The sequence below is a fragment of the Pangasianodon hypophthalmus genome, chromosome 11, assembly GCF_027358585.1.
Source record: "Pangasianodon hypophthalmus isolate fPanHyp1 chromosome 11, fPanHyp1.pri, whole genome shotgun sequence".
In the NCBI taxonomy this organism is placed as follows: Eukaryota; Metazoa; Chordata; class Actinopteri; order Siluriformes; family Pangasiidae; genus Pangasianodon; species Pangasianodon hypophthalmus.
Genome location: NC_069720.1, coordinates 177,913 through 204,969, shown reverse-complemented (window position 1 = coordinate 204,969; position 27,057 = coordinate 177,913). Strand labels below are relative to the sequence as shown.

General features: G+C 42.8%; 1 protein-coding gene across 1 annotated transcript in view; it reads right to left on the bottom strand.

Moving 5' to 3' along the window:
* The window catches only part of rras2 (RAS related 2), a 38,925-nt gene that overhangs the window by 8,650 nt on the left and 3,218 nt on the right, over nucleotides 1-27,057 (bottom strand). Inside the window, exons 2-4 of the mRNA XM_034308652.2 lie at nucleotides 9,769-9,856; nucleotides 2,799-2,901; nucleotides 1,779-1,887 (exon numbers count right to left, since the gene is read on the bottom strand). Of these exons, the coding sequence (XP_034164543.1) occupies nucleotides 1,779-1,887; nucleotides 2,799-2,901; nucleotides 9,769-9,856 (300 nt within the window). The remainder of the gene's footprint in view (nucleotides 1-1,778; nucleotides 1,888-2,798; nucleotides 2,902-9,768; nucleotides 9,857-27,057) is intronic.

Below are 27,057 nucleotides of genomic sequence, written 5' to 3'. Positions count from 1 at the left end.
TGAAGTGTAACTGAAGCAGGAGCGTATATGAAGCAGGAGTGTATATGAAGCTGAAGTGTATATGAAGCTGAAGTGTAAATGAAGCAGGAGTGTATATGAAGCTGAAGTGTATATGAAGCAGGAGTGTATATGAAGCTGAAGTGTAAATGAAGCAGGAGTGTATATGAAGCTGAAGTGTATATGAAGCAGGAGCGTATATGAAGCAGGAGCGTATATGAAGCAGGAGTGTATATGAAGCTGAAGTGTATATGAAGCAGGAGTGTATATGAAGCAGGAGTGTATATGAAGCTGAAGTGTATATGAAGCAGGAGTGTATATGAAGCAGGAGTGTATATGAAGCTGAAGTGTATATGAAGCAGGAGTGTATATGAAGCAGGAGTGTATATGAAGCTGAAGTGTATATGAAGCTGAAGTGTATATGAAGCTGAAGTGTATATGAAGCAGGAGTGTATATGAAGCAGGAGCGTATATGAAACAGGAGTGTATATGAAGCTGAAGCGTATATGAAGCTGAAGCGTATATGAAACAGGAGCGTATATGAAGCTGAAGTGTATATGAAACAGGAGCGTATATGAAGCTGAAGTGTATATGAAGCAGGAGTGTATATGAAGCTGAAGTGTATATGAAGCAGGAGTGTATATGAAGCTGAAGTGTATATGAAGCTGAAGTGTAAATGAAGCAGGAGTGTATATGAAGCAGGAGTGTATATGAAGCAGGAGTGTATATGAAGCTGAAGTGTATATGAAGCAGGAGTGTATATGAAGCAGGAGTGTATATGAAGCTGAAGTGTATATGAAGCAGGAGTGTATATGAAGCAGGAGTGTATATGAAGCAGGAGTGTATATGAAGCTGAAGTGTATATGAAGCAGGAGTGTATATGAAGCTGAAGTGTATATGAAGCAGGAGTGTATATGAAGCAGGAGTGTATATGAAGCTGAAGTGTATATGAAGCAGGAGTGTATATGAAGCAGGAGTGTATATGAAGCAGGAGTGTATATGAAGCTGAAGTGTATATGAAGCAGGAGTGTATATGAAGCAGGAGTGTATATGAAGCTGAAGTGTATATGAAGCAGGAGTGTATATGAAGCAGGAGCGTATATGAAGCAGGAGTGTATATGAAGCTGAAGTGTATATGAAGCAGGAGTGTATATGAAGCTGAAGTGTATATGAAGCTGAAGTGTAAATGAAGCAGGAGTGTATATGAAGCTGAAGTGTAAATGAAGCAGGAGTGTATATGAAGCAGGAGTGTATATGAAGCAGGAGTGTATATGAAGCTGAAGTGTATATGAAGCAGGAGTGTATATGAAGCTGAAGTGTATATGAAGCAGGAGTGTAAATGAAGCAGAAGCAGGGCAGCGAAGCTTCTTTAAGAGATGAAAATAAAAACAACATTTTGATTGGAAAATATCCGAGCAGATGAGACTTAACATCCGCTCTGATTTTATCCTGAAATAAAAGCATTTAATGAATAGAGGTAAATCTGCAGAAAATCATGCACACACTCACACACACACTCACACACACACTCACACACACACTCACACACACACTCACACACACTCACACACACTCACACACACACACACACACACACACACACACACACACACACACACACATACACATACTCACACACACACACACACACACACACACACACACTCACACTCACACACACACACACACACACACACACACACACACACACACACACACTCACACTCACACTCACACACACACTCACACACACACATACACATACACACACACACCTCTACCTGTCTTTGCAGTTCTAGATCAGCCTTGTTGCCCACAAGGATCATGGGAAACTCATCCCGGTCCTTCACCCTCAGAATCTGTCTTTGGAATTTGTAGATTTCCTCAAAGCTGCAGGACACACACACACACACAAGCACACACACAAGCACACACACGAGCACACACACGAGCACACACACGAGCACACACACGAGCACACACACGAGCACACACACAAGCACACACACAAGCACACACAAACGTACACACACAGGCACAGATTAATCATTTATTTGATAACAGAATGTCGTTTGAAAACATCTATGTGTAAAAACGAGACACTGCCATGGAGCCCAAATCTCAGGAGGCGTCTTTCACAGAGGGCAGAGAAGGGTTAATGTAAATACAGCACAGAAGTACTGTTTACAGCACACACACACACACACACAGCATGCAGAAATAGTCCTTTGAAACGGTGTGTGACGTAAACAAGTCAAAGCGAAAGTCACAGGAAGGGGGGAAGACAGTGAAGCAGAGAGGAAAGTGAAACAGAGAGGAGAGTGAGACAGAGAGGAGAGTGAGACACAGGAGAGTGAGACAGAGAGGAGAGTGAGACACAGGAGAGTGAGACAGAGAGGAGAGTGAGACACAGGAGAGTGAGACAGAGAGGAGAGTGAGACAGAGAGAAGAGTGAGACACAGGAGAGTGAGACAGGAGAGGAGAGTGAGACGGAGGGGTGAGTGAGACAGGAGAGGAGAGTGAGACGGAGAGGAGAGTGAGATAGAGAGGAGAGTGAGACACAGGAGAGTGAGACACAGGAGAGTGAGACAGAGAGGAAAGTGAGACATAGGAGAGTGAGACAGAGAGTTGAGTGAGACAGAGAGGAGAGTGAGACATAGAAGAGTGAGACAGAGAGGTGAGTGAGACAGAGAGGAGAGTGAGACACAGGAGAGTAAGACAGAGAGGAGAGTGAGACACAGGAGAGTGAGACAGAGAGGAGAGTGAGACAGAGAGGAGAGTGAGACAGGAGTGATACTCACCTGCCCCGGTCAGTGACAGAGAAGACGAGTAGGAATCCCTCTCCTGTCCTCATGTATTGTTCTCTCATCGCCCCGAACTCTTCCTGTCCCGCCGTGTCCAATACTGAGACACACACACACACACACACACAGCCATGTTAATCATCTACAGAGCAAAGCTTCTGCTTTTCACCGAGTGAACACGATGACCTCTGACCTCAGTGAATTTTCACCTTGTATAAAACCACACTGAAAATTGATATGATCGTGATGTCATCATGATGTCATCATTTGTGTTGTTTTTAAGCTGATTTGCACCAGAAAAATCTCTGTGCTGTTTGATATTTAAACTAATATAAGATTCCACAGAAATGTAAATAAACAGAGTTCCACATGTTCTCCCTGTGTCAGCGAGGGTTTCCTCCAGGGTTCTCCAGTTTCCTCCCAAAAACCAGCAGGTAGGTGGATTGGCTACACTATTATATGTGTGTGTGTGTGTGTGTGTATGTATGTGTGTGTATGTGTGTGTGTGTGAGTGAGAGAGACTGGTGTCACATCCAGAGTGTATTCCTGCCTCACATACAGTATTTCTGTAATAGACTCCGGATCCACCGCCCCAGTCAGGATAAAGCACTTACTGAAGCACTAACCTCCTCCAACAGAGTTTTTAGAAAGATGGTACTCTTAGTCCTTGTTCATGTCTGGTACTAACGTCCGTATCAGGTGATCAGATCACAACCAATTCTGATCGGATTTCATACATCATTTCCGCAAGAGGAAGGGCGTCGCACACATTTATTCCATCAGTCTTCCACGGCATTTTTTTTCAGGTAGAAATGTCCCACGAATCCTATCTCATGTACCATTATGGTCTGTTTCAGATGTTTTAATCTTGTGGTCTGCTAATGAAACTTATAAATAAATGAGAGATGTGATGACAAATGAAGCTATAAAAAGCAGCTGCTTTCATCTCTGCTGTTACAGCGTCGCTATGCCTTTATCCATTAGGCTAGCAGCAGAGAGCTCTATTTCCAAACAGTCTCGCAATGATTACATATTTTACAGCGAGGGCAATGACGCAGTCGATTAGTTGGTTCTTCATGGCTGTCTGGGATGCATCAGATGTTTTTGCTTTCACACTACAGATATGATGTCATATGCATCCCAGACCACCTCTGAATATGATCTGAGTAACAGAATCACAATGCGCCTCCGAGACACACTGACCCCGTCGACAAGTGTACTTAGTACTGACCATTTACAATACGATCATCCAGATCACAGCTTAATGCCAAATGTGAATGAGGCCTCAGTCCCTGACCTAGTGAACCAGAATGAGGATGTTTTTTGATGTTTGACGGTGGAGTGGCTGGAGCTTTATGTCCCAGGACTCCCTCATGTCTGTGTTACTTTCTGGCTCTCCCTTTTAGCTATGCTGTCACAGCTAGTCTTGCCCGAGTCCCTGCTTGCTCTCTGCACGCAAAGTACATTGTCCTTAACCATTACGGGACAATTAGCATACCTGATAATCTCTCTCTCTCTCTGTCTCTCTCTCTCTGTCGAGCTACACATGCTACTCCTGAGATGCCAGTGATCCTGACCCCTTCTGCTCTCCGGACCTGCCTGATTATCGGGTGTCACCCAGGTGAGAATGGGTTCCCTTTTGAGTCTGGTTCCTCTCAAGGTTTCTTCCTCATATCGTCTCAGTCACAAACAGATTCATGATGTGAAGTATTGTATTCTGTATTTCACTGCCAACATACCAAGCCTTGTTATTTTACTTGCATGATATGCTGTTTTTTTTTTTATCTTGTTTGTTCTCTGGCTTTTGGAATCTGTTTTTTTTTTTCTACCCAACTCTGTTCTGTTTGTGCATGTTTTTGACCCAGCCCTTGTGTATCATTTTGGATCTGTTTGCCTGCTGTTTTTAATAAAGTATTTACCTGCAACTGCAGCCGTCTCTGCCACCTGACAGCATACTTTGCCGCAATATGAATGCAGCAGGAATACTTCATTGGAAGCAGGCATTAGCCACTCTGGGTCGCTTAATTGGAGAGCAACAAGAGCAAGCAGTATTCAACACCAAGCTCACACAGCTTACTAACACACTGGCACCATCTCTAGCTGCACCGACGGCAACTTCTCCTTCCGCTCTCACACCTATTGCTCATCCAAGTATCCTGGAGACCCAGCCATGTGTAAATGTTTCCTGCTGCAATGTTCCCCCTACTTCTATAGTCAGGAGAACGTTTTGGAGCAACACAAAATCTCTCAGTTCATCCACCTGCTGACAGATAAGGCCTGAACCACAGCAGTCTGGTCGCAAGGCGGGAAGCACAGCATATGATTGTCACAATGTATGACCGCTTCATTGAACGTTTCTCATGAGCTTTTAAGAATTAAGAATTAGAAGAGCAGCTTCTCTCTGACAGGCAAGGCCAATGTAGTGCTGCTGAGTTTGTGCTGGAGTTCAGAACCCTCGCCGCTGAAAGTGGATGGAATGACCGCTCAAAGCAGCCTATTGCCAAGGCTTAAACCAGGACACTCTCACTGAGCTCACCTGCCGTGATGGCAAAATGTCTTGACTCACTGAGTCACAGATGCCACAAACGCCAGAAGGATGGACTATGTTACTACTTCACCAGTCCCACACATCAAGTTGCACAATGTTCATCATGCCCAGAACCTAAATTTCCATGAACCCCCCTCTGAGTGACCTACCTCTTCCCCTCGCTTAGATTCCAGATAAAACACTCAGAAAGTCTATCCACTGTTACAGCACTGATCAACTCCGGAGCTGAACCGAACCCTTGTCGACACACTTAACATGAGCACACACCTGCTTTTCATTGTCATGCAAAATGTCTCAAAATTCCTCAGCTCCTGGCTGCATCGACTTCCTTAGAAGCCCAGAAAGCTGCTCCAGTGTGGAAAGCCCACCTGTTTACCATGAACTCAAAGAATTTTTCAGTAAGGCCAAGGTCAGTGGCCTGCCCCCTCACAGAACCCATGATTGAACCATAGAGCTCATGCCTGGCACCACGCCTGCTCGCAACCAAATCCTTATGGATCCTCCAGGATCCCTTATCCACCACTGAAATCCAGACCATGGAGGAGTACATCAAGGAAGCCCTCAAACAGGGATATATCAGGCCCTCCACATCCCCAGCTCTCCTGGGTTTCATTTCATGAAGATGCATCGATTATCAAGGGTTAAACCAGATCACAGTCAAGTATCGTTATCCATTGCAACTGGTTCACTAAGCTAGACCTGCTCAGCACATAACTTCACAGAATTTCAAAGACTCCTAGAGTGGCAGTGGGGGCGTGGTCGAGGACTGGCTGTGTACGGAAAGGAGGTGGGTTGAACCAGCAGGTAATGTATGATGATTCTCACCTGTATCTTATTACCGCCAGTCTACTTATTTGTGTCTCTTTCAGTGTTGCTTTCAGTGACTCCCGTAACTGGCGAGAGCTAGTTGGTGGAGCTTGCAAGACACACACACACACCTCATACACTGGGTTCTACGGTGGTGCCGAAATCCGGGAGACAGCCAGAACTTTAGCAGAGCTCCCAGCTCACGTTTATTCATGCCGTGCTTTTCGGCACACTTTCAAAAACTCAATAAATCAGCAGGAAAGGGTCCATCAATTTCGCTCCATCGAGTTCAAGTTCATACTCCTCTATATGTGTATCAGTGTGCATGTGTGAGCTATATCACTCTCTCACCCTGGGTATGGGAGTCACTGAAAGCACAAAGAGCCACAAATAAGTAGACCGGGAATCAGAATCATCATGCATTACCTGCCAGTTCAATCTGCTTCCTCTCCGTCTACAGCCAACGCTTGACCACACCCCCACTGCCACACCTAGGATTGCCAACTTTTACAAGCGCTTCATCTGGAGCTTCAGCTCAATCACCTCTCCCCTAATGTCACTGTTAAAGAAAGGTCAAAAGAGATTCAAATGGAACACATACTGTGCATGCCTTCAAGTGGCTCAAAGAATCGTTTACCATGGCCCCTATTTTGAAGCAGCCAGACCCACTAAAGCCATTAATCAAAGAATTAGTTGATTCAGAAACAGGGGTTGGTGCCATGCTGTCGCAATGCTTTGGAGAGAAGCCCAAGCTCCATTTGGTAGCATTGTTTTCTAAGTAGCTTTCTCCAGCCGGAAGAAATTACGACATTGGTAACAGGGAGCTACCAGCAGTAAAGTTGTCCCTGGAAGAATGGTGTCATTGGTTAGAGGGGACTCCCACAACACCCAGTGATGAGCACATTCTCCCACAGTCATGTTTTGTAGGCGTATCATCCTGGGACATCGATCGGGAAATAGACCTTGGGCTAATATGTGCCAAGTTCGTGCCTAGTGGGTAAGACCTATGTGCCAGCGACTATGAAAGATAAACTAATCACCTGGGCTCACACCTCACCTGCCACAGGATGCCCAGGTATTAAAAGAATTTACCAACTCCTCTAAGGTAAACACTGGTGGCTCCATATGATCAGTGACATTCACAAATTAATTTTATCATGTTCCTCCTGTGCCCAAGCCAAGGTTCCCAGAACACGGCCTGTTGGCAAACACCCCTCATACCGCATCAACCATGGTCACACCTGGCCATAGACTTTCTGACTGACCTCCCAGTATCCCAGGGCAACAACCTCATCTCAGTCATCAGAGACCGTTTCTTAAGACTCATCCCTCTGCCGAACCTGCCGTCTGCCGTTGAGTCATGCCTTCCACCATGTCAACGCTGGAACTCCAATTCACAGAATGCACTGCGGCCTGCAAACATGGCCACCACGGACTACACCTCCCAACACACACACACTCCATGTCACCTGATTATTGACTGTTTGCACCTGGACTCAATCACACATGCTCATGCGCACACACACACTACAAAACTCAGTCATGAACAGACTCGCAATGCAAAGTATCGTCCTGTGTTTCACTGCTCACATACTAAGCCTTGTTGTTTCCCTGCATGACATTCTGGGTTTTGATCTTGTTTGTTCTCTGATTTTTGGAATCGGTTCTGTCTATCCAAGTCTGTTCATCACTGACCATTGCCTGTTTTGTACGGTTTTGGATCTGTTTGCCTGACGTTTTTTTTAAATAAAGCATTTATCTGCAACTGCAGCCGTCTCTGCCACCTGACAGAGATTGGATGAATGAATAATTAAACGAGATTAGACGCAGGGTCTCGTCTCTCTCAGCTGCACATCTGAACTGAAAACAGCACAAACACATGACACTATTTATTCAGTGTCTTAAATGGACTGCAACTTCACTGAGCTGCTGTTCTTTAGTTAAACACACATTTTGTTAAAACACTTGTGAGTCTTCTGTGTATAAATGTTTAGACATGAATGTATTTTTTTCCTGAAAGATTTGCTTCATGGCTAAATGAAATCAAAAGACAGAATAATTAGCTCTTGTTTAGCTCTGATCCAGTTTCTGGCACAGTGATTTGAACAGGAAAGATTTTTTATTCAAAAATAAAATAAAATCTGTTTACAATTGGATTCAAGCCACATTTTTGTACGATATACATAGATTTTTTTCTCATCATTCAGCGTGTGGCGTTTACAAACATAAAAAGTCTTCATCAGGAACAACACTAACAGTTTTCAATAATGTCTGAGCTAAATATATTCAGAACCATGACTGAACATTACCTTTAGAATAAACACAATCTTCACAAAAAAAATCATATGTCCCTGTTAGTGGCATTGTTTTGTGTCGTTCCTGTAACAACTGATGTGAATCTGTGAGCAAATGTTTAGTTTATTGTGTGTAGAATGCTGTAGAGGTGTTGGAGCTGCAGTGAGAAAAACAGAACAGTTTATATTTCCCTTTCTGTGTTTATGCTGTGAGTGAGTTTATTAAGCGCTGAATTTCCACTGAACCTGTGAGGCCGTGGTTTAACACACACACACACACACACACACACACACACACACACACACACACACACATACACGTTACAGAGCTGAGAGACGAGGTTACAGAGTTTAATCAATGCCGTCTGCATTTTCATGTCCACAGAGAGCTGCTTTTGGGAAAGAGAGAGAGAGAGAGATTCCAGACACAGCTCCTCCGGAATAATGAATTTTATCCTCTGCATGGCTCAAACACTAACATTCCAACATCAATGTGCTGCTGCTTGTCTTTAATCAAACCTGACATCAACATTCCCGAAATTACATCAGCTTTATTTTTCATCATATCTGCAAAACATGTAGATTAGTGAGGGGCGTGCTGAGTCATTCTGTAGTGGAGTACTCGAACAATAAAAAATGAAAATGAGTTAAGTGGCCTGATACACCAAGATAAAAACAGAAACAACATTTCCTGTTTTATTTTATTTTAGTGACTTACTTTCTGGGCCTGCCACCACCACTCCCTCCATCTTCTAAGGACCACTGAGACTTTATTAAAATTATTAGATATTTAATAATCTATGGTCTCTTAAGGAGGGACAGTTAACAAATTAACTGTAAGATATATTTTAAGGTTAATATGGGTGAATGGTGTAGCACATAACAGACGTGACAGTAAACGTAACACAGACGTGACACACAACATGACTGTGGGGAGAGAAATATAGGAGAGTAGTGGCTGTGATCAAAATTGGAAAAATTATAATGTAAACTATCTTTGACTTCTATGTATGAGCACGTGTGAGTGTACGTGTACGTGTGTACGTGTATGTCGCTCTTATTTGTGCGTGTATGGTGCATGTATGTATGTGCTCGTGTATCTGTGTATGTGTGGATTCACAATTTAACATGAAATGAGCTCCATGCCCTGTAAATCTGTAATTTATTTATTTTGTATCAAGATGAAGAAAAAAACTTAATATAATATAGAACATTATTTTGCTAACAGATGAAGCAGCTGTGTAACAGGTAACAAACTGCTCGACTCGGAGTGTGTGTGTGTGTGTGTGTGTGTGTGTGTTTGTGTGTGTGGACTCACTGTCAAGCCGTGCAGGTCTCTCATCGATCACACACTGCTTAGTGTACGAGTCCTCGATCGTGGGATCATAATCAGTGACAAAGTAGGACTAAAGTACAAGAGAAGAGAGAGAGCAATCAGAATTCAGGATTTAAATCACATTAATTCAATTCAATTTTATTTGTATAGCAGTTTTAACAATGGACATTGTCACAAAGCAGCTTTACAGAAATAAATGGATTCACAAAAAATATATTGTAAATATGTGAATTTATCCCTAATGAGCGAGTCAGAGGTGACGGTGGTGAGGAAAAACTCCCTGAGATGATGTGAGGAAGAAACCTTGAGAGGAACCAGACTCATAAGGGAACCATCCTCATCTGGGTGACACCCGATAGTGCGATTATAAATCATTCCCTTCTATTATTGTGTACTATATGGACAAATAGTGCAATTGTGCAACCAGTAAATTCATCACAGTTTTTGCAAGAAGTCCGGCTGGTTAAAATCTATCCACTGTCCACTGATGGAGTCCTGAGTGAGAAGCTGCTCGTGGCAACTGCAGCCCCAAAGCCACTACAGCAATCGCAGTCCCAAGCCATTACAGTACAGTACAGTACAGTACAGCTCCCCATATGAGATCCCCAAGCAGCACCATCTCCACAGCCCCCAGGTGGAACCATCCCCAGCAAACCAAACAGTTCTTCAGGTCGTCCATATGGGGCCCCAGCAGCAGCGAGCAACTCAACTGATGAGAACTCCAACCAGAAGTAGGGCATCAGGATGGGTCAGACAGCGAGGAGGAGCAGAAGGGGTCAGGATCACTGGCATCTCAGAAGTAGCATGTGTAGCTCAACAGAGAGACATTATTATCTCAACATAGCTAATAAACCTTTACACCATGAAAAGAATCCTTTTAAAATGCTCATTAATCAAAATAATAAAAAAAGAACATCATTAACCAAAACTAGCTACCTGAGTGATAGTAATAAATGCTGATTAAACAAAATTCATTATTTTCACAGACAGCACACAGACGTCTGCATGATGGGTGAAAGTCACACCTCAACGCAGTTCGTTTTCTAATAAGAAGACATCAGACAAGCAAAATAATAATAATAATAATAATAACAACAAGCATTAACACACTTATCAAACCGACATTTTGTTGACGTCTTATCAATCAGCAAACGAGCTGCATGTGACACAAGTCATAAACTGTACATGCTGTTCTGATGTGGGCTAGATAACTGTGTGTGTGTGTGTGTGTGTGTGTGTGTGTGTGTGTGTGTTTTCATTCATGTGATGAAACGTCCCCAAAGCTCTCAATGACCTGTAAGTCAGTAAATGAAGGATTACTGACAACAAAGAAGTGTTTAAAGAAAAGAAAAACGAACTCTTGTGTTTATGGGATAAACAGCACACAGTCTCATGTGTCAACAGAGTCGCAGATCAAATCGACTCTCTGTGTCCCGGAGACAAGAACTCTCAGCTTTCAACACCACTATCACCCTTCAGCATTCCCCGTCACCACTCCACCAATCAACCGACCACACACACACACACACACACACACACACACACACACACACACACACACACACACAAAAAAATCCACCCATACCCCCCGTGCCCTCCTCCCAATCACATTTTAAATGTTTATGACGATGAAGAGGAACGGTTTTCACATTTCTCCCATATTTTGCAGCTTTTGTCTTCAGGGAGGTCACAAAGTACACTGAGTAAACTGAGTACTGTATCAACCGAACACACACACACACACACACACACACACACACACACACACACACACACACACACACAGGAGCTATTGCTGTGACTAGAAACATAATCATGAATGTTTTACACCAAAATCCTGATACAAAAACATCCAAAACATGACCAAACCAATGAACGTTAAGTTTTTTTTCACTCCGAAACGTTCTGAAACGTTCTCTCCATTTCCCAGTTTACAGGATCGCTGAGAGGAAATCACACTTCCCCCTGCCGCATTTTAAACAGACCCTGAGTGGATTTGTTTGCATTGCACACATTCCACTGGGGAAGAAAAGCACACCCAGTCTGCTGGCACAGAGAGAGAGAGAGAGAGAGAGAGAGAGAGATGTGACCCCCCCCCCCCCAAACACACACAGCAAGTTTTTAAAGAACATTACATAATACACATAATTCTAATATAATTACATAATAATAAACTATTGTACAAATCCTACCACTAGTATTTTTTAAGAGGAGGGTGTAAAAGGAGGAAATATTCTAGCTCTTGAAATCTGAAGGTCAATATTTTACCACAACAACATTGATTAGCTTCAGCAAACACTGACACGTGTAAAGCATCTTCACTACACGTGACAAATCTGATTTACTGTATGACGAGGTGAAGTGAAGCAGTCCACAATCCACAATGCCCACCCTGTGCCCGTCCATCCACAACGCCAACCCTGTGTCTGCCCATCCACCCTGTGCCCATCCACAATGCCCACCCTGTGCCCGCCCATCCACAATGCCCACCCTGTGCCCGCCCATCCACAATGCCAACTCTGTGCCCGCCCATCCACAATGCCAACCCTGTGCCCGCCCATCCACAATGCCAACCCTGTGCCCGCCCATCCACAATGCCAACCCTGTGCCCGCCCATCCACAATGCCAACTCTGTGCCCACCCATCCACAATGCCAACTCTGTGCCCGCCCATCCACAATGCCAACCCTGTGCCCGCCCATCCACTCTGTGCCCGCCCATCCACAATGCCCACCCTGTGCCCATCCACACATACTGAGCTCATTTGTAGCTCTGCCCCTGAAATTGTTGTAAACAGAAAAAAAAACAAATTTGACCCGAGTCAATAATAATAATATGATAAAATAATTATTTTTTAAGTGATTATTGCTTTACCTAATCACTGACAGCTCAATGTGACAGGATTATTAAAATAAAGTGTGTGTGTGTGTGTGTGTGTGTGTGTGTGTGTGTGTGTGTGTGTACAGTCTATCTTTGATGAGCTGTGTTTGGCTGGAGCACTTTTGATGACATCATCATGTTGTTTCTCTTCATATCCTAAACTCAGACTGTGAAATGTTTTTTTTTTTTATGTAAACATGTCCTGTACATCACCATGCTGTGTGTGTGTGTGTGTGTGTGTGTGAGAGTGAGTCAGCGAGAGAGCGAGAGAGACACTTGGTGCTCGTAAACAGGGGGTCACTGATTAAAGAGTATTCGCCAGTTTCCATGACAACAGTGTGAGTGTGATGGAAAGCAAAGTGAAGCACGTCGTCCTCTCCGAGTGGAAAAGTGGAAAAGTCCAGAAGGAAGCTCCACCTACACCGCATGGCAGCCAGCCAGCAAGGCATTCTGGGTAATTATGATGTCACAGTGAAGACATTCCCGTCCACCCGATTGGGACACACACACACACACACACACACACACACACACACACTGCACTCTGTAGCTGAATCTGAATCCACTCAGTTCTCTCGCTTACATCAGTCTCTTCTTCAGCACAGCTATCTGTGATAACCTACACACACACGCGCACACACGCGCACACACGCGCACACACGCGCACACGCACGCACACGCACGCACACGCACACGCACGCGCACACGCACACGCGCACACACACGCACGCACACACACGCACGCACACACACGCACGCACACACACGCACGCACACACACGCACGCACACACACAGCTGTGGCTCCAGATGTGCAGCCTGCTCTCCTCGACACACCCATCTGCATTAGCAGAGCAAACAGTGCTGCAGTGTTACAGTGGATTATTCCGGATCTTAAATGACGTTGTGTTTGAGATTATTCTCACAGAGACTCATTTCAGATCATTTTATAAAACATTTTATAAATATTAAATAAACATTTCCTCAACATATCATTTATCAATTAAACAAGTTTATTATTAATGATGCACTGTACGATTCCCTGTGAATGAGCTGTTACTATAGAAACGATAACGTATTAGAACGAGCGCATTAATTATAAATAAACCTGTGATTTGCAGCTGCACTACTGTCAGAGCTGCTGTTATAGGAAATTAATCAACACCTTCTGACCAATCAGAATGCAGAATAGAACAGAATGTGATGTACGCAGTCACGTCAGAGCTCGGGCTGTGTGTTATTTACTCACAGGTCACGGACGTTTCTCAGCTGTTTGTCATTTTCTCTCTGTGTGTTTGCGTGCAGGTTTGTGGACAGAAGCTGTATTTAGATGACAGCTGTATGGCTCTGAGTCAGGGTCAAGTGTGAGTATAGTTACACACACACACACACACACACACACACAGCTTCATGCCTGCTCATACACATTTACAGTCATAATGTATTTAACACACATGCAGAGAACTGAGATAAATCCTGAAATGTGTCTAAAAGTTGTTAAATTCACGCTGAACTACAGCAACCTTCTGTTACGTCTCTGGAAATTCGTTTAGGAAGTTTAGGATGTTTAGGAAGTTTAGGATTTCCCAGAAGAGATCTGACATGGTGATTGGCAGAACGGGAATGACATCATCGCATCATCTATGAACTTTGTATAATACAGCATTACGCTATCTTTTGTACTCGAACATCAGCTTTACGCTAGGAGCTGGAGAATCTTTCATCGGAACGGTTTGCGGTAAACGTAAATTCCTCCAAATCCACTGTGTTTGACATCACAGTCTGTGTCACGGGACTCTCAGGGGAAGTGTGAATGTGTATAATAAATAATAAAACACCTTTTTATTAAAGCCGTGATTGTGAACATCAGCAGTAAAGCTGAACGCGATGTCGTGAGGATTCGAGTGAAAAATGACATCATATCGCTGTTTACGTCCATGTGCATGTCGTGCGTTCGGGGAAGCGAGAGCATGACCTAATGCTGGATTTTGCTGTCGATGATGTCACTGGATGACGGTTCTCGAGCGGGACGCTGGTGAGTCGCCGAGCTGATGAACACTTCACACGGCGTGACTCGACACTTCCTGGAAGCTCATCATGAGATCACTGTGCAATGATAAGATAACGAGTCCAGCTGGGGGAATGTGGGACTAGTTAGCATAAATAACTAGCATGCTAGTTAGCAAAGCTCCTCTAAACCTCTACAGTGGTGGCTATTTCTCATTAGTAGCTAGTTAAGGATGTTAGTAAGCTAGTGAATATTAGAATAATTACTATAACCAGGTAACCAGGGGTTACTCCCTGTTCCTGCAGGAGGTTGAGGAGCGAGAGACAGACAGGATCAGCCACACACACTCCTGGAATAAACAGTTTACATGTAGTAAATGTTTTTGTGGTTTTTTTTGCGTGGACGGCGGTAAACTCTTTCCTGACACGCGTCTCTGCTGCACTCCACATTCCACAGTCCAGGCTCGGCTCACACAGCGTCCTCCACTTCCTGTGGACACGCCCACTTTTCCCATGAGCTCATGCACAACGCAGAAAGGTCACAGATTCAACAGTAACAACAGGAACATGGAGAGCGAGCAGGCGAGGAGAGCTGATTCATCTCACTACAAGCCTCTCGCTCTGAAACAAGCGCCAACACGAGACAGCAAACGAACTGAAACAACTTCACACACACACACCAATCACACACACTGTCTCACACACACACACACCAACATCACACACACACACACACACACACACACACACACACCAACATCACACACACACACACACACACACACCAACATCACACACACAAACACACCAACATCACACACACACACACACACACACACACACACCAACATCACACACACAAACACACTAACATCACACACACAAACACACCAACATCACACACACAAACACACACCAACATCACACACACCATCTCACACACACACACACCAACATCACACACACACACACACAGTCTCACACACACACACCAACATCACACACACACACACACTGTCTCACACACACACACACCAACATCACACACACACACACACACACACCAACATCACAGACACACACACACACACCAACATCAAAAACACACACCCACACACACACCAACACCCCATCTCACACACACACACACACCATCTCACACACACACACCCACACACACACCAACACCCCATGTCACACACACACACCAATATCACACACACACCATCTCACACTACAGTGTGGGTTCTGATGCTACAGCGTGGATTCTGATGCTACAGCGTGGGTTCTGATGCTTCTGATGGTACTGTGTGGGTTCTGATGCCAGAGTGTGGGTTCTGATGCTACAGTGTGGGTTCTGATGCTTCTGATGGTACTGTGTGGGTTCTGATGCCAGAGTGTGGGTTCTGATGCTACAGTGTGGGTTCTGATGCTTCTGATGGTACTGTGTGGGTTCTGATGCTTCTGATGGTACTGTGTGGGTTCTGATGCTACAGCGTGGATTCTGATGGTACAGTGTGGGTTCTGATGCTACAGTGTGGATTCTGATGGTACAGTGTGGGTTCTGATGCTACAGCGTGGGTTCTGATGCTACAGTGTGGGTTCTGATGCTACAGTGTGGATTCTGATGCTACAGTGTGGGTTCTGATGCTACAGTGTGGGTTCTGATGGTACACAAATTACATCATGTGCAGAGTCAGAATAGAAAACAAAATGTACATGAGGTTTCTGTGTGTGTGTTCATGATAGAGTTCAGATCTCTAAAACGCGAGTAAAGTCAAACTAAAACCTGCCACATGAACATAATCACTTGTTCCGTATAACGCTGAGTAAAGAGACGCAGCAAAAACTGTTCCAAATAGAACACGAGCACAAAACAAGTGAAGGTGTTAGAGATGTGAATGTGCCGTGATCTAATGCGAAAGTAATCCTGGTGAGATAACATCGTCATTATTTTAAGAAATTTTCAAATGATTTTGTGATAGTAAAGTATACGCTTTATAAACTCTCATTATAAATATATAATTTTGTCTTCCACAAACATACTATACAACATTAGTAATTAAACAGGAAGAGGTTCAGTATGAATTGAGTTCTTAAGAAGATCTATGCAGCAACCTATCAAGATAAGAACCACCACAATTCTGGAGAAATCCTCAAGAGTCTCATTTGTGGAAAAGATACATTCCTGGAAAAGAGAATGACGTTGTGATGACTATCATACAAGACAACTGATTTAGAACATTAGAACAGTGAAGAGACAAACCAAGAAGAAGAGGACAAGAGTCTGTAAATTGAAGTGATTGAGGAATGAAGAAGCTGGTGGCTGATCAGACCACTCAGACTCTGAGAACGTGGCATAAATGAGGGAAAACGTGAGATAAACACAAAGCATTGGGAAATGTAAATGATGTGGATTTGATCTGTATCACATCCAGTGTAATAGGACTTACCTGGTAAAGGTGAACATGCGCATCTCAGTAAATGCCGTTTGATATCTAAAATGTTTAAATCACAGAAAGTCTCAGCCTTATTGCTGAATATATGACCGTAACGTCCTGGTGTGTGAATGTGAGGGTTTAGAGTAAGTCGAGTTCATGAGGAGCTACAGGTAAATGAAATACATCACTTCAAACAGCCTGCCCATGACCCTGAAGCACAAAGGCATGGTTCCTACTGAGATTAAAGGAGTGACAGAGATACTGAGAGACCTCCAGCCCCGTTCCTGCAGACCATGTGGCATTAACCTTCAATCATTCTGCCCAAAGAGCAGCTGGAACCAAACAGCAGTTCCTCTTAGAACTCAGCTGGAGGCATGAAAAAAACCTTCTACAAAAAAAGAGCCAAGTCCACTGACTGATCACATGACCACGCCTCTGACTGATCACATGACCACACCACTTACTGTCCAAACCACACTACAACCTGTATTTAACAACATATGAAAGAAGTGCTCTGTATTGATGGAGAACTTCCTTGCATGTATGACCTGCTTCTGAAAACCACACAGTGGGTAAAAAGTTCAGTGAGCATGCTGCAGCTATTCTACTTTCTCATGTCATGTTCTTAGAAACTCCAGCGCACCTCAGAGACCTCGTCACACCTCACCGGAATGGTGTTCGTGTTGTTCTGGCTTATAATAATTTTACTTTGATTTTTTTTTTTTTTTGCTTTATAAACAACAACAGCTACTGAACATCATCTACAAAACTCTGTCCTCAATACAAAAATTATGATGAGATGTTCCTCTCGGTAACAGAACTGTTCTGTTGTTCTGTTCCTGGACTTCCCCTATCGTGATCATGACTTTGGAAAAGGGGAATAAAGTCATGTGATCGTGTAGTTTAGTCGTGGTCAGCAATGCTGTGTTCTTCTATGTGTGTTTGATATTTTTGTTATTATAATTTACAAACCCCCAGGACCGTATTCTGAACTCCTTTGTGAATTTGCGGATTTCATCTCTAACCTTGATGTTTCTTTAGACAAAGCATTAGTTGTTGGAGACTTTAATATTCATTTTGACATAATGTAATAGGACCCACCCATAGTGGTGGTCACACTCTTGATTTAATACTAACATTCAGATTAAATATAGAAAATATAGTCTCATGTCCACAGTCTGAAGCTATCTCAGATCATTACCTCATCTCATTTAAAATGTGTCTTAGTCAAAACACATGCACCTCACCACGCTACTACGTCAAACGTACGTTCACGTCAGCAACTGCACAGAGTTTTATCAGTAATCTCCCAGATTTATCAACCATGATAGAATCACCGTCTGATTCCGAAGAACTTGATCAGGCAAACGAATGCTTAGAGTCAACATTCCGCTACACTCTAGATAAAGTAGCTCCACTTAAAAGAAAAATAATCTTAGAAAAGGTTGTAGCACAGCAGCTATGCAGATGCAGAAAAACTAGTTCATGCTTTTGTTACCTCCAGGTTGGATTATTGTAATGCCTTACTGTCTGGATGTTTCATAAACAAGCTCCAGTTAGTCCAGAATCAGAATCAGAAGATATGACCACATCACCCCTATCTTATCCACACTGCATTGGCTCCCAATCAAATTTCACATTGATTATAAAATACTACTATTGACCTATAAAGCACTAAATGGTCTCTCGCCACAGTACCTGAGTGAACTTTTGGTCTTTTATGATCCGCCATGCCTACTCAGATCAAAAGGTGCAGGCTCTTTGTTGGTACCTGGAATAGTGTGTGCTACAGCTGGGGGTAGAGCTTTCTCTTACAAACCCCCACAGTTATGGAACAGCCTTCCACTTAGTGTTCGGGGCTCAGACACAGTCTCATATTTGTTTAGTCAAGCCTTTAGTGAATAGTTTTTTCTTAGGTACAGGGGCAGGTCTGGAGGGTTCACAGGCCTAGAGTGTTCTCTTCCTTTCTCTCCCTCTCTCTCTCTCTCCCTCTGTCGAGCTACACTGCTACTCCTGAGATACCAGTGATCCTGACCCCTTCTGCTATCAGAACCTGCCTGAACAAATATGATGCACTACTTCTGGTTGGAGTTCTCATCTGCTGAGGATGGCCCACATGGACAGCCTAAAGATCACCATGCGATTACTGTGGATGGTTCCACTTCGAAACCATAAATATGGCTGTGGATGTTCTTCCTTGGATAGCCTTAGGACTGCAATTACTAAGAAAAATTGGTACTCAAAGTGTCTCCATCACTGAACAGTTATTAACTTCAACACAATAGACTTTAAGCTATAACTATAATGAATTCAAAAATGACTCTGATGCTCATATTCATACATACACATGAGCTCATAAGCTCCTTGTTACACAATTGCACTTTTTGACTATATAGTATACAGTTTTAGAAGGGAAATTATTTACTTTTGTACCACCCAGATGAGGATGGGTTCCCTTTTGGTTCCTCTCAAGATTTCTTTCTCATATCTTGCTCATAAGGGATAGATTTATAAATTTAAAATTTATATCTATATGTTGGAATTTATATATTTCTGTAAAGCAGCTTTGGGACAATGTCCATTGTTAAAAGCACTATACAAATAAAATTGAATTGAACTGGATTGAATTGTTGTGTATGATGAAGTTAAGAATGTGCTCGGAGTGCCAGCAGAGGCAGCAGTGTAACGTGTTTACAGCAGGAGTGGATTAAACACAGAAAATGGTTCCAGTGCAGTTGCATCCCTGCGCTGAGAAACAGAGGTGCTGCAGTGTGATTTAGAATCTGCAGTGATTTAGGGTGTTTCAGGGTTTCAAAAAAAAGGAAGGGACAGACAGTAATAGATGTGAATCAGTATTTTGATAAATGCAGCGATGAGGAAACAGTCCGATCATACACCTTGGCTAGCCGTGAAACCGTAACAACTCTAAACCTGAGCGGTGGCTGCCGGTGAAGGATGTAAACACGAGGCTGTGCCCGAGTTCCTCTTCAGAAAAATCAGATAAAATCAAATGAAAATATTCTATAAACTGGACGAAGTCATGCATTAGCAGATATTTGGTGACTGGGATGTGGAGTTGCTCAGGCTACTAGTCAGGAACCTACGCACCCTCTTCTAAACACAAACAGGTATTTAATATTCATCCTAAAGCATGTCACGTTGCTGCATTCAGACTCTTTCACACGTTCAGAAGGACGACCGCTTTGTTCCCCGCTACGGTTTAAACTGATATTCAGATGAATGAGCTCTGCATTTGGCTCTGTGACAGAAACGCAGCTCCGTTACCGTTTTAGGCCTCAGAGCGCTCAGACAGCACAAACGCTATTACAGCACCAGACTGAGCCTCATAAATAAGCAGTAATGGCCCCCGAGTCAGAGCAGAGCGGCTGTCCTTACAAGACCTCCAGTGTGGCACCAAGACAAGAAAAGGTGGTATAGTCCAAATGCAGGCAGGAGGTGGTACAGTCCGAATGAAGACATGAGGCAGTACGGTCCTGTCCCTGTAATCTCCTAAAAGTAAAAGCTATTAGCTCATATTACCTCAGTGAATTGTTTTGTTATGAACTATGTTTTTTCAGTTCTCAGTGACTGCAGCGCTATAAATGGTGTACGGATGAAATAAAGCCCCAGGAATGAAATGGTTTTGTTGGACATCATGCCAGATATTTATCACACACACTCGTACAAGGCTGATATGTGCTTGTTCCTGCCAACACGAAAAAATTCCACTGTGGGTTCTGGGAGACCAAGCGGTACTAAACAGCCGCATGGTGGAACGCAGCAGCTGAACTGTGCTCTCCTCTGAGCTGCAGACAGACGGGCAGATGCACTTCCATCACCTGCTAGGATGAGATTCTTTACCCCTGTGTTCTGCACCACTCTTCCACAACTGCTGAGACTTAACAAATAAACATCAGCTCAGTTCAAACCAAAACCAAAACATCTCTCTGTCTCTCACTCTCTCTCTCTCTGTCTGTCTCTCTTTCTGTCTGTCTGTCTCTGTCTGTCTCTCTCTGTCTCTTTTTGTCTCCCCCTCTCCCTCTCTCCCTCCCTCTTTCTCTGAGATCCTGTGTAAGAACAGATGCTGATAATAACATTTCTCCTGAACATCTTATCATAAAGCTGCTTCATGCTTCATAAGCAGTTTCAGTCTGAAGAGTGAGAAAGTAGATTTATTCACTCAGCCGCTGAAATTGTAGTTTTATTGCATTTATTTATGAAATTAACTAGAAAGCTCAGTGACACCTGATGGACAGCAACAGGACAAATAAGTGCAGGATATAGGTTACGCAGTTTGTACTTTTGTTTTTCCTTTTTGTTGTTGTCAGTTAGTTTAGAGATAATGAAGCCGACTGCAGGATTAAGAAAATTAGCGTTCAGATTAAAATTTACTGCAGCAGAACTGATCTGTGAGAGAATTCTTGTGGAAAATCTCTCTGTTTATTTTAAGGCTAAGTAAAGGATATGTGTGTGTGTGTGTGTGTGAGAGAGAGAGAGAGAGAGAGAGAGAGGCTGATCAGCTGATCTACAGCTTAAACAAAGCCCACAGTGAGGCTGTAACTCTGAGACACGTGTCTGAAAACGATCAGATGGCACGACTGTGAGGCCTGCTGTCACAATTAGCATTAGGATTAGCATTAGCATGGTGCTGTCATAAAGCCGCCATGTGACTATTCACCTCCTCGGGCAAACTGGACCTGATAAAACGCTGCATTGTGTCTCTGCTCTGAGTGTCAGGAACTTTTCTCTAGTTGTACAAAAGAAAAATAAAAAGCTAGAACAATCTGAAATGCTGAGATTTATTTTAAACTCGATGATGTGTAAAGACGGTAGAAAATGTTTTTAAAAATGTTACAGGTTCCTGATCTCTGAAAAATTATGCATTAATTTTATCTAGGCTTTTTATAGGAAAATATCAACAATACTAAATATTTATAAGAATATACTTATTATAAGAAACACAGATAAAGGTTTCACATTTATTTACACCAAAATCCCACCATCCTTCACTCCTCATTGCTTTGGGTGGAGGACAGGGTCAGCATGGGCTCTCTGACCGCTCTGCAGCTACGCAGCTCCATACAGCAAGCTGCACTGTGTGTTCTGACTCCTTTCTATCAAAGCAGCTTTAACTTTTTCACCAGTTTGTGCTACAGTAGCTCTTCTGTGGGATCGGACCAGACGGACCTTCATTCCACACGCATCACTGAGCCTTGGGCTCCCATGACTGTCACCGGGTCACCGGTTTTCCTTCCTTGGACCACTTTTGGTAGGTTCTAACCACTGCACACCGGGAACACCCCACAACACCTGCTGTTTTGGAGATGCTCTGACCCAGTCGTCTAACCATCACAATATGGCCGCTGTCAAAGTCGCTCAGATCCTTACGCTTGCCCATTTTTCCTGCTTCCAACACATCAACTTCTGACTGTTCACTTGCTGCCTCATATATCCCTCACCTTTACAGGTGCCACTGTAATGAGATAATCAGTTATTCACTTCACCTGTCAGTGGGTTTAATGTTATGGCTGATCAGTGTGTATGTTACAAACACTCACTGTTCCAGTGAACAAAACCAGCTGAAGTGTTTTGACTGCAGCATTTATGGTGAAATCTGTACAAGAAAAACTCATCACTTTAGCAGACCGTATTCACAAAGAATCCTAAAGAACACAAAAGTTCTCAATGACACAAACGGTTTCTAGCTAAAAACTTCTTCCTAAAACCAACCAGCTGAGAGGAATTTTGACTAAGGAACTGTTGAGCAAAGAGGAAGTGTGTGCTTGACCACACTGTTACCTTCCACACTAAAAAATTACAGTGTGTGTGTGTGTGTGTGTGTGTGTGTGTATACACAGATCTAATGCTGTCTAAAGCAGAAAAATAGTTTTGCGTAAGTGAGGATGTTATTAGATTGATGTGTGTTGATATATTTATATTTGTGTACTTTACATGGCTGTGATACAGCACTCACAGGGTTCATGATACACTTCTAATTAAAACAGGAGAATTAAGATTAGGATAAACACCCATTTAAAAAAATTCCCCTAAATACGAAAATACTGAGCTGCTTTTATTCCTGTGATGTTTTTGTCAATATGACAGAATGGATTTTTTTTGCTGTAAGTGCATAAAAGTGTTTTCGGATGTAAAAGACGTTAGTCTGATGGTGAAGGTGTGAGCTCGGTGTCTGCACTTCACACGAGTAAACAGGATATCTCAGACGCAGACACACCGAGTACATGAAAGCCACAAGATGCACGATTCAGAGCCAGACTCGCGTGGGTGCAAATGAACACACAGCACATAAACACGCCTCATGGAAAACACTCTACACACTGTACACACTCTAAACACCCCCTTCCTTTTCTACTAATACACATGCACCCTAAAGAGACTGGAGTAACTCAAATCATCCACGTGTGTAAATACCGAACCCGCTCACAGCAGTGTGAACAGCGAATGAAGTGCAGAACCACTGTGTCCTATTTCCAGGAATGTTCACTAACCCCTGGAGAGCGGAGTGTGTATCCTGCACTGAGCTGTGTATTCACGCTGACGCGTACAGGAAGTGAACCGAGACAACATACACAACAATGGAGTTTAGCTTTAAGGCCACTTTCAGGCCTGATGGAGTATTTTTAAACACGTGGGTGGAGATCCTCTTTCACAATCACTGTTTAGTAAGTTCCCCTTTTTCCCAACCTCACTGCGTATTGGGACACGCCCCCAAACAATAAGGCTTTATTAACGCAAGTGCTTAACACCTGAAAGGCTGCGTTCTAAATCAACTGTGTTTCACCAACGAATAAGTCCGTAAATCACGTTTCTGTGCATTTTACCTTTATTAACTATATTGTAAAAAACCTGAACAAATCCATATCAGTTTGTGTTTATACCACATCTAATCCTCTATGAACAAAGATTATTTGACCTTTAATATTAAACCATCCAGTTATAGTTTAGTCAGAATGCTCACACCGGGAACAGAACGGTTCTGCGTGTTCACAGAGAGAACGATGATCGCTGTGGTGTTTATTATGATGAGAATCTGAAGATGCAAAATAATCAGCAAATTATTTATTTATTGCAAAAAGTGTAACGAAGTAACTTTAACTCGACCAAAGAGCCGTTTTTCTGTTCTACAGGGTTCTAGAATGCAGAGTGTAGGCTCTAGAACCCCGCTCTAGAACTCTGCTCTGTTCCAGTGTTAACGAGGGGAACTTTCTAGAAGAGCAGAGACTCTGTTCACAATATTAGCACTCAGCAGTGTGTGAGAAATCAACAGGTGAGCTAAAATCAACACACACACGCGCACACACACGCACACACACACGCGCACACACACGCACACACACACGCACACACACACGCACACATAGTGTGAGAACAGAGCTGCTGCTTTAACCTTCAGATCAGAGTCGAGTTTATGTTGAGCTACAAAAGCGCAGGAACACTCCAATTAAAACATTACCCATTATATCAGTTTCCTTTCATGTGTGTGTGTGTGTGTGTGTGTGTGTGTGTGTGTGTGTGTGTTTCACTCACTAAAAGAGATGTGACTATTTTGGTGAACATTAAATAAATGTGGGTTTAAAGTGGTTTGTGTTATCTATAAATCAAAAATATATCTGTTTCCTATTAGAAAAAATATTTCTGTGAAGAATTTCTGAAGGAATATAAAAGTTCGGAGGTGAGCAATGTGACTAAAAACTGCAAGGAACAAAAGGGAAAATTAAAAATTGTAAAGAAAATATATTTCCTTGTCCAAACATGTGACTCATTAGTTTGAGAAATAAAGACAACATAATTTATTTCAAAAACGTATCTTTAAAACACTGTTTTTTGAAAGAGTAAATCCGGCAGAATTCAACTTCAGTTATATTATTTTTTATTTTAATCATTTCTGACTTCAAACAGAAGTTTCATTTCTAATGTATTTTACAAAAACTGTTGTGGGTCGGGTTTAGACGCCTGTCAGGAACTGTGATTTTTTCATTTTTCTAACTTCACCACAGAGCTTCATCACCTCACACAAACACCACAGGCTTCGGCCAAAAACCTGGAATTAAAGACTCCCTCATTTTATCTGCCGAGGGATTGAGCCGTGAAAATGAACAAAACACACAAAACACTCATCTCTATACAGCAAGTGACGTCCAGAGAGCAGGGATGCGGAAGGTGTCTTTAAAACAGCAGCGTGTGTAAACCACCTGACCCCAATCCCCCCCAGCTACACCCTCCCATCTACCCCACACACACACACACACACACACACCGCAGCCGCAGCAGGAAATAGAGCGTCCTGGACTCGGACAGTGATGAAGCTGTTTGCTCGCTCTAACAGCAGTCTGCTGTGAGACACATCATCAGGACAGATTACAGATGCTGCAGTTCTCTGTCTAAATACAGACAGCAATAAAAAAATAGTCTACAAATTCATAAGCTGTGTTTATCTACATTCACTTTTACTTTCTTTCATGGAAGGCAAAAAACTGAAAGAGGATCCACCCCTCACATGTTCTCCCTTTTTAGCATAAAAAAACAGTAAAGATTCTGTTCCAGAAACATAAACAGAAAAACACATTTGATCAGAAAGCCGCGGCTGCACGTTTCAACCGGGTTTATTAAATAAAATCTCAGAGCCGCAGCGTTCCTCCAGCATGACCTCACAGTTCAGTAATGAAAACCATGCAGGGTGAGACACTCATAAAGGGGGGGAGTAAAACACACACACACACACACACACACACACTCATGAAACACTGCCCACTAGCTACAGGTGCTAATATTAACTAGCATGTGATCATTCCTCCAACTGAAAACATCACTGAGCCCTGAACATGAATTTGTCTCCACACTTTAATGGGAAAAAAAAAGCTTAAAAAAAACAGAAGAAAAAAGAGACGAGAAGAGACGAACCCAAAAGCGCACTGAAATAAAATTATAATATTTACTGTTCAGAACAAAGTTATTATACAGCAAGGTGAATAAAGCTTTTTAAATCCTGTTGCTGTATTTTTAACATCGCGTGAGCGCTGAAGAACGAGAAGCGGATTTTAAAACAGGAACACACTCACCTTCAGTAGCAAAATGAAAGAACATAGAAAATTAAATGCAGTGTTTTTAAATATTCATTATTCTAAAATATATTATTGCTCTACTCATGATTATAAACACATTTTAATGAAAAAGGAACTGAAACGGGGCGATGTGGACATTTCTCTCTCACAGCGGAGATAAGATTATTAGATCATCTTTAAAGAACAGACAAAACTGAACCCGGGTTCAATCCCTGATGCTGAACAGCCACGATTACATCACTGTGATGTCACCATGAAATCATCTTTACTGACTCACTCACTTGGATGGCATCTGTTCATTACTCATGTGAATATCTGAGCATCAGTTCATCTGCGTTTGCTGCTAACATAATCCTGCAGAACGATCAGATCTGTACTAATGAAACAGTATTAACCCAAAACAAATCACCTCCAAACTATACCACCTTCTCCAACAACATACACTATAAACTTATAAAAAATACGACATGTGATACAACATTCGGCAAAAATCACACAAACCTGCTGAAGCTCTGCTGCGAGTACGGCCGACGGAATCCGCGCTCTAAACGTCGTGGGTTTTTTTGGTCTCGTTTTTGTTGTTGGTTTTTTATTTAAAGCATTTTTTTGCTCTGTAAGAAATCTTACCAGAGATTAATTGTGTAAAATCTGTGTAAACTTTGATACACTCTCACACAGTTCAGATCTCATCATTTCCCCAAAACACCACGGACGCCTCTGGAGGACCAGCAGGAACTTCCTCTTCCCGAGGTTCTGCTTTCTCCCAGGCCTTTAACCTGACACAACTCAAACACAGCGTGGAGTATAAACACAAAATAAGCAATAAAATAATTTAAAGAGCTCCTTCTTTTAAACAACATCA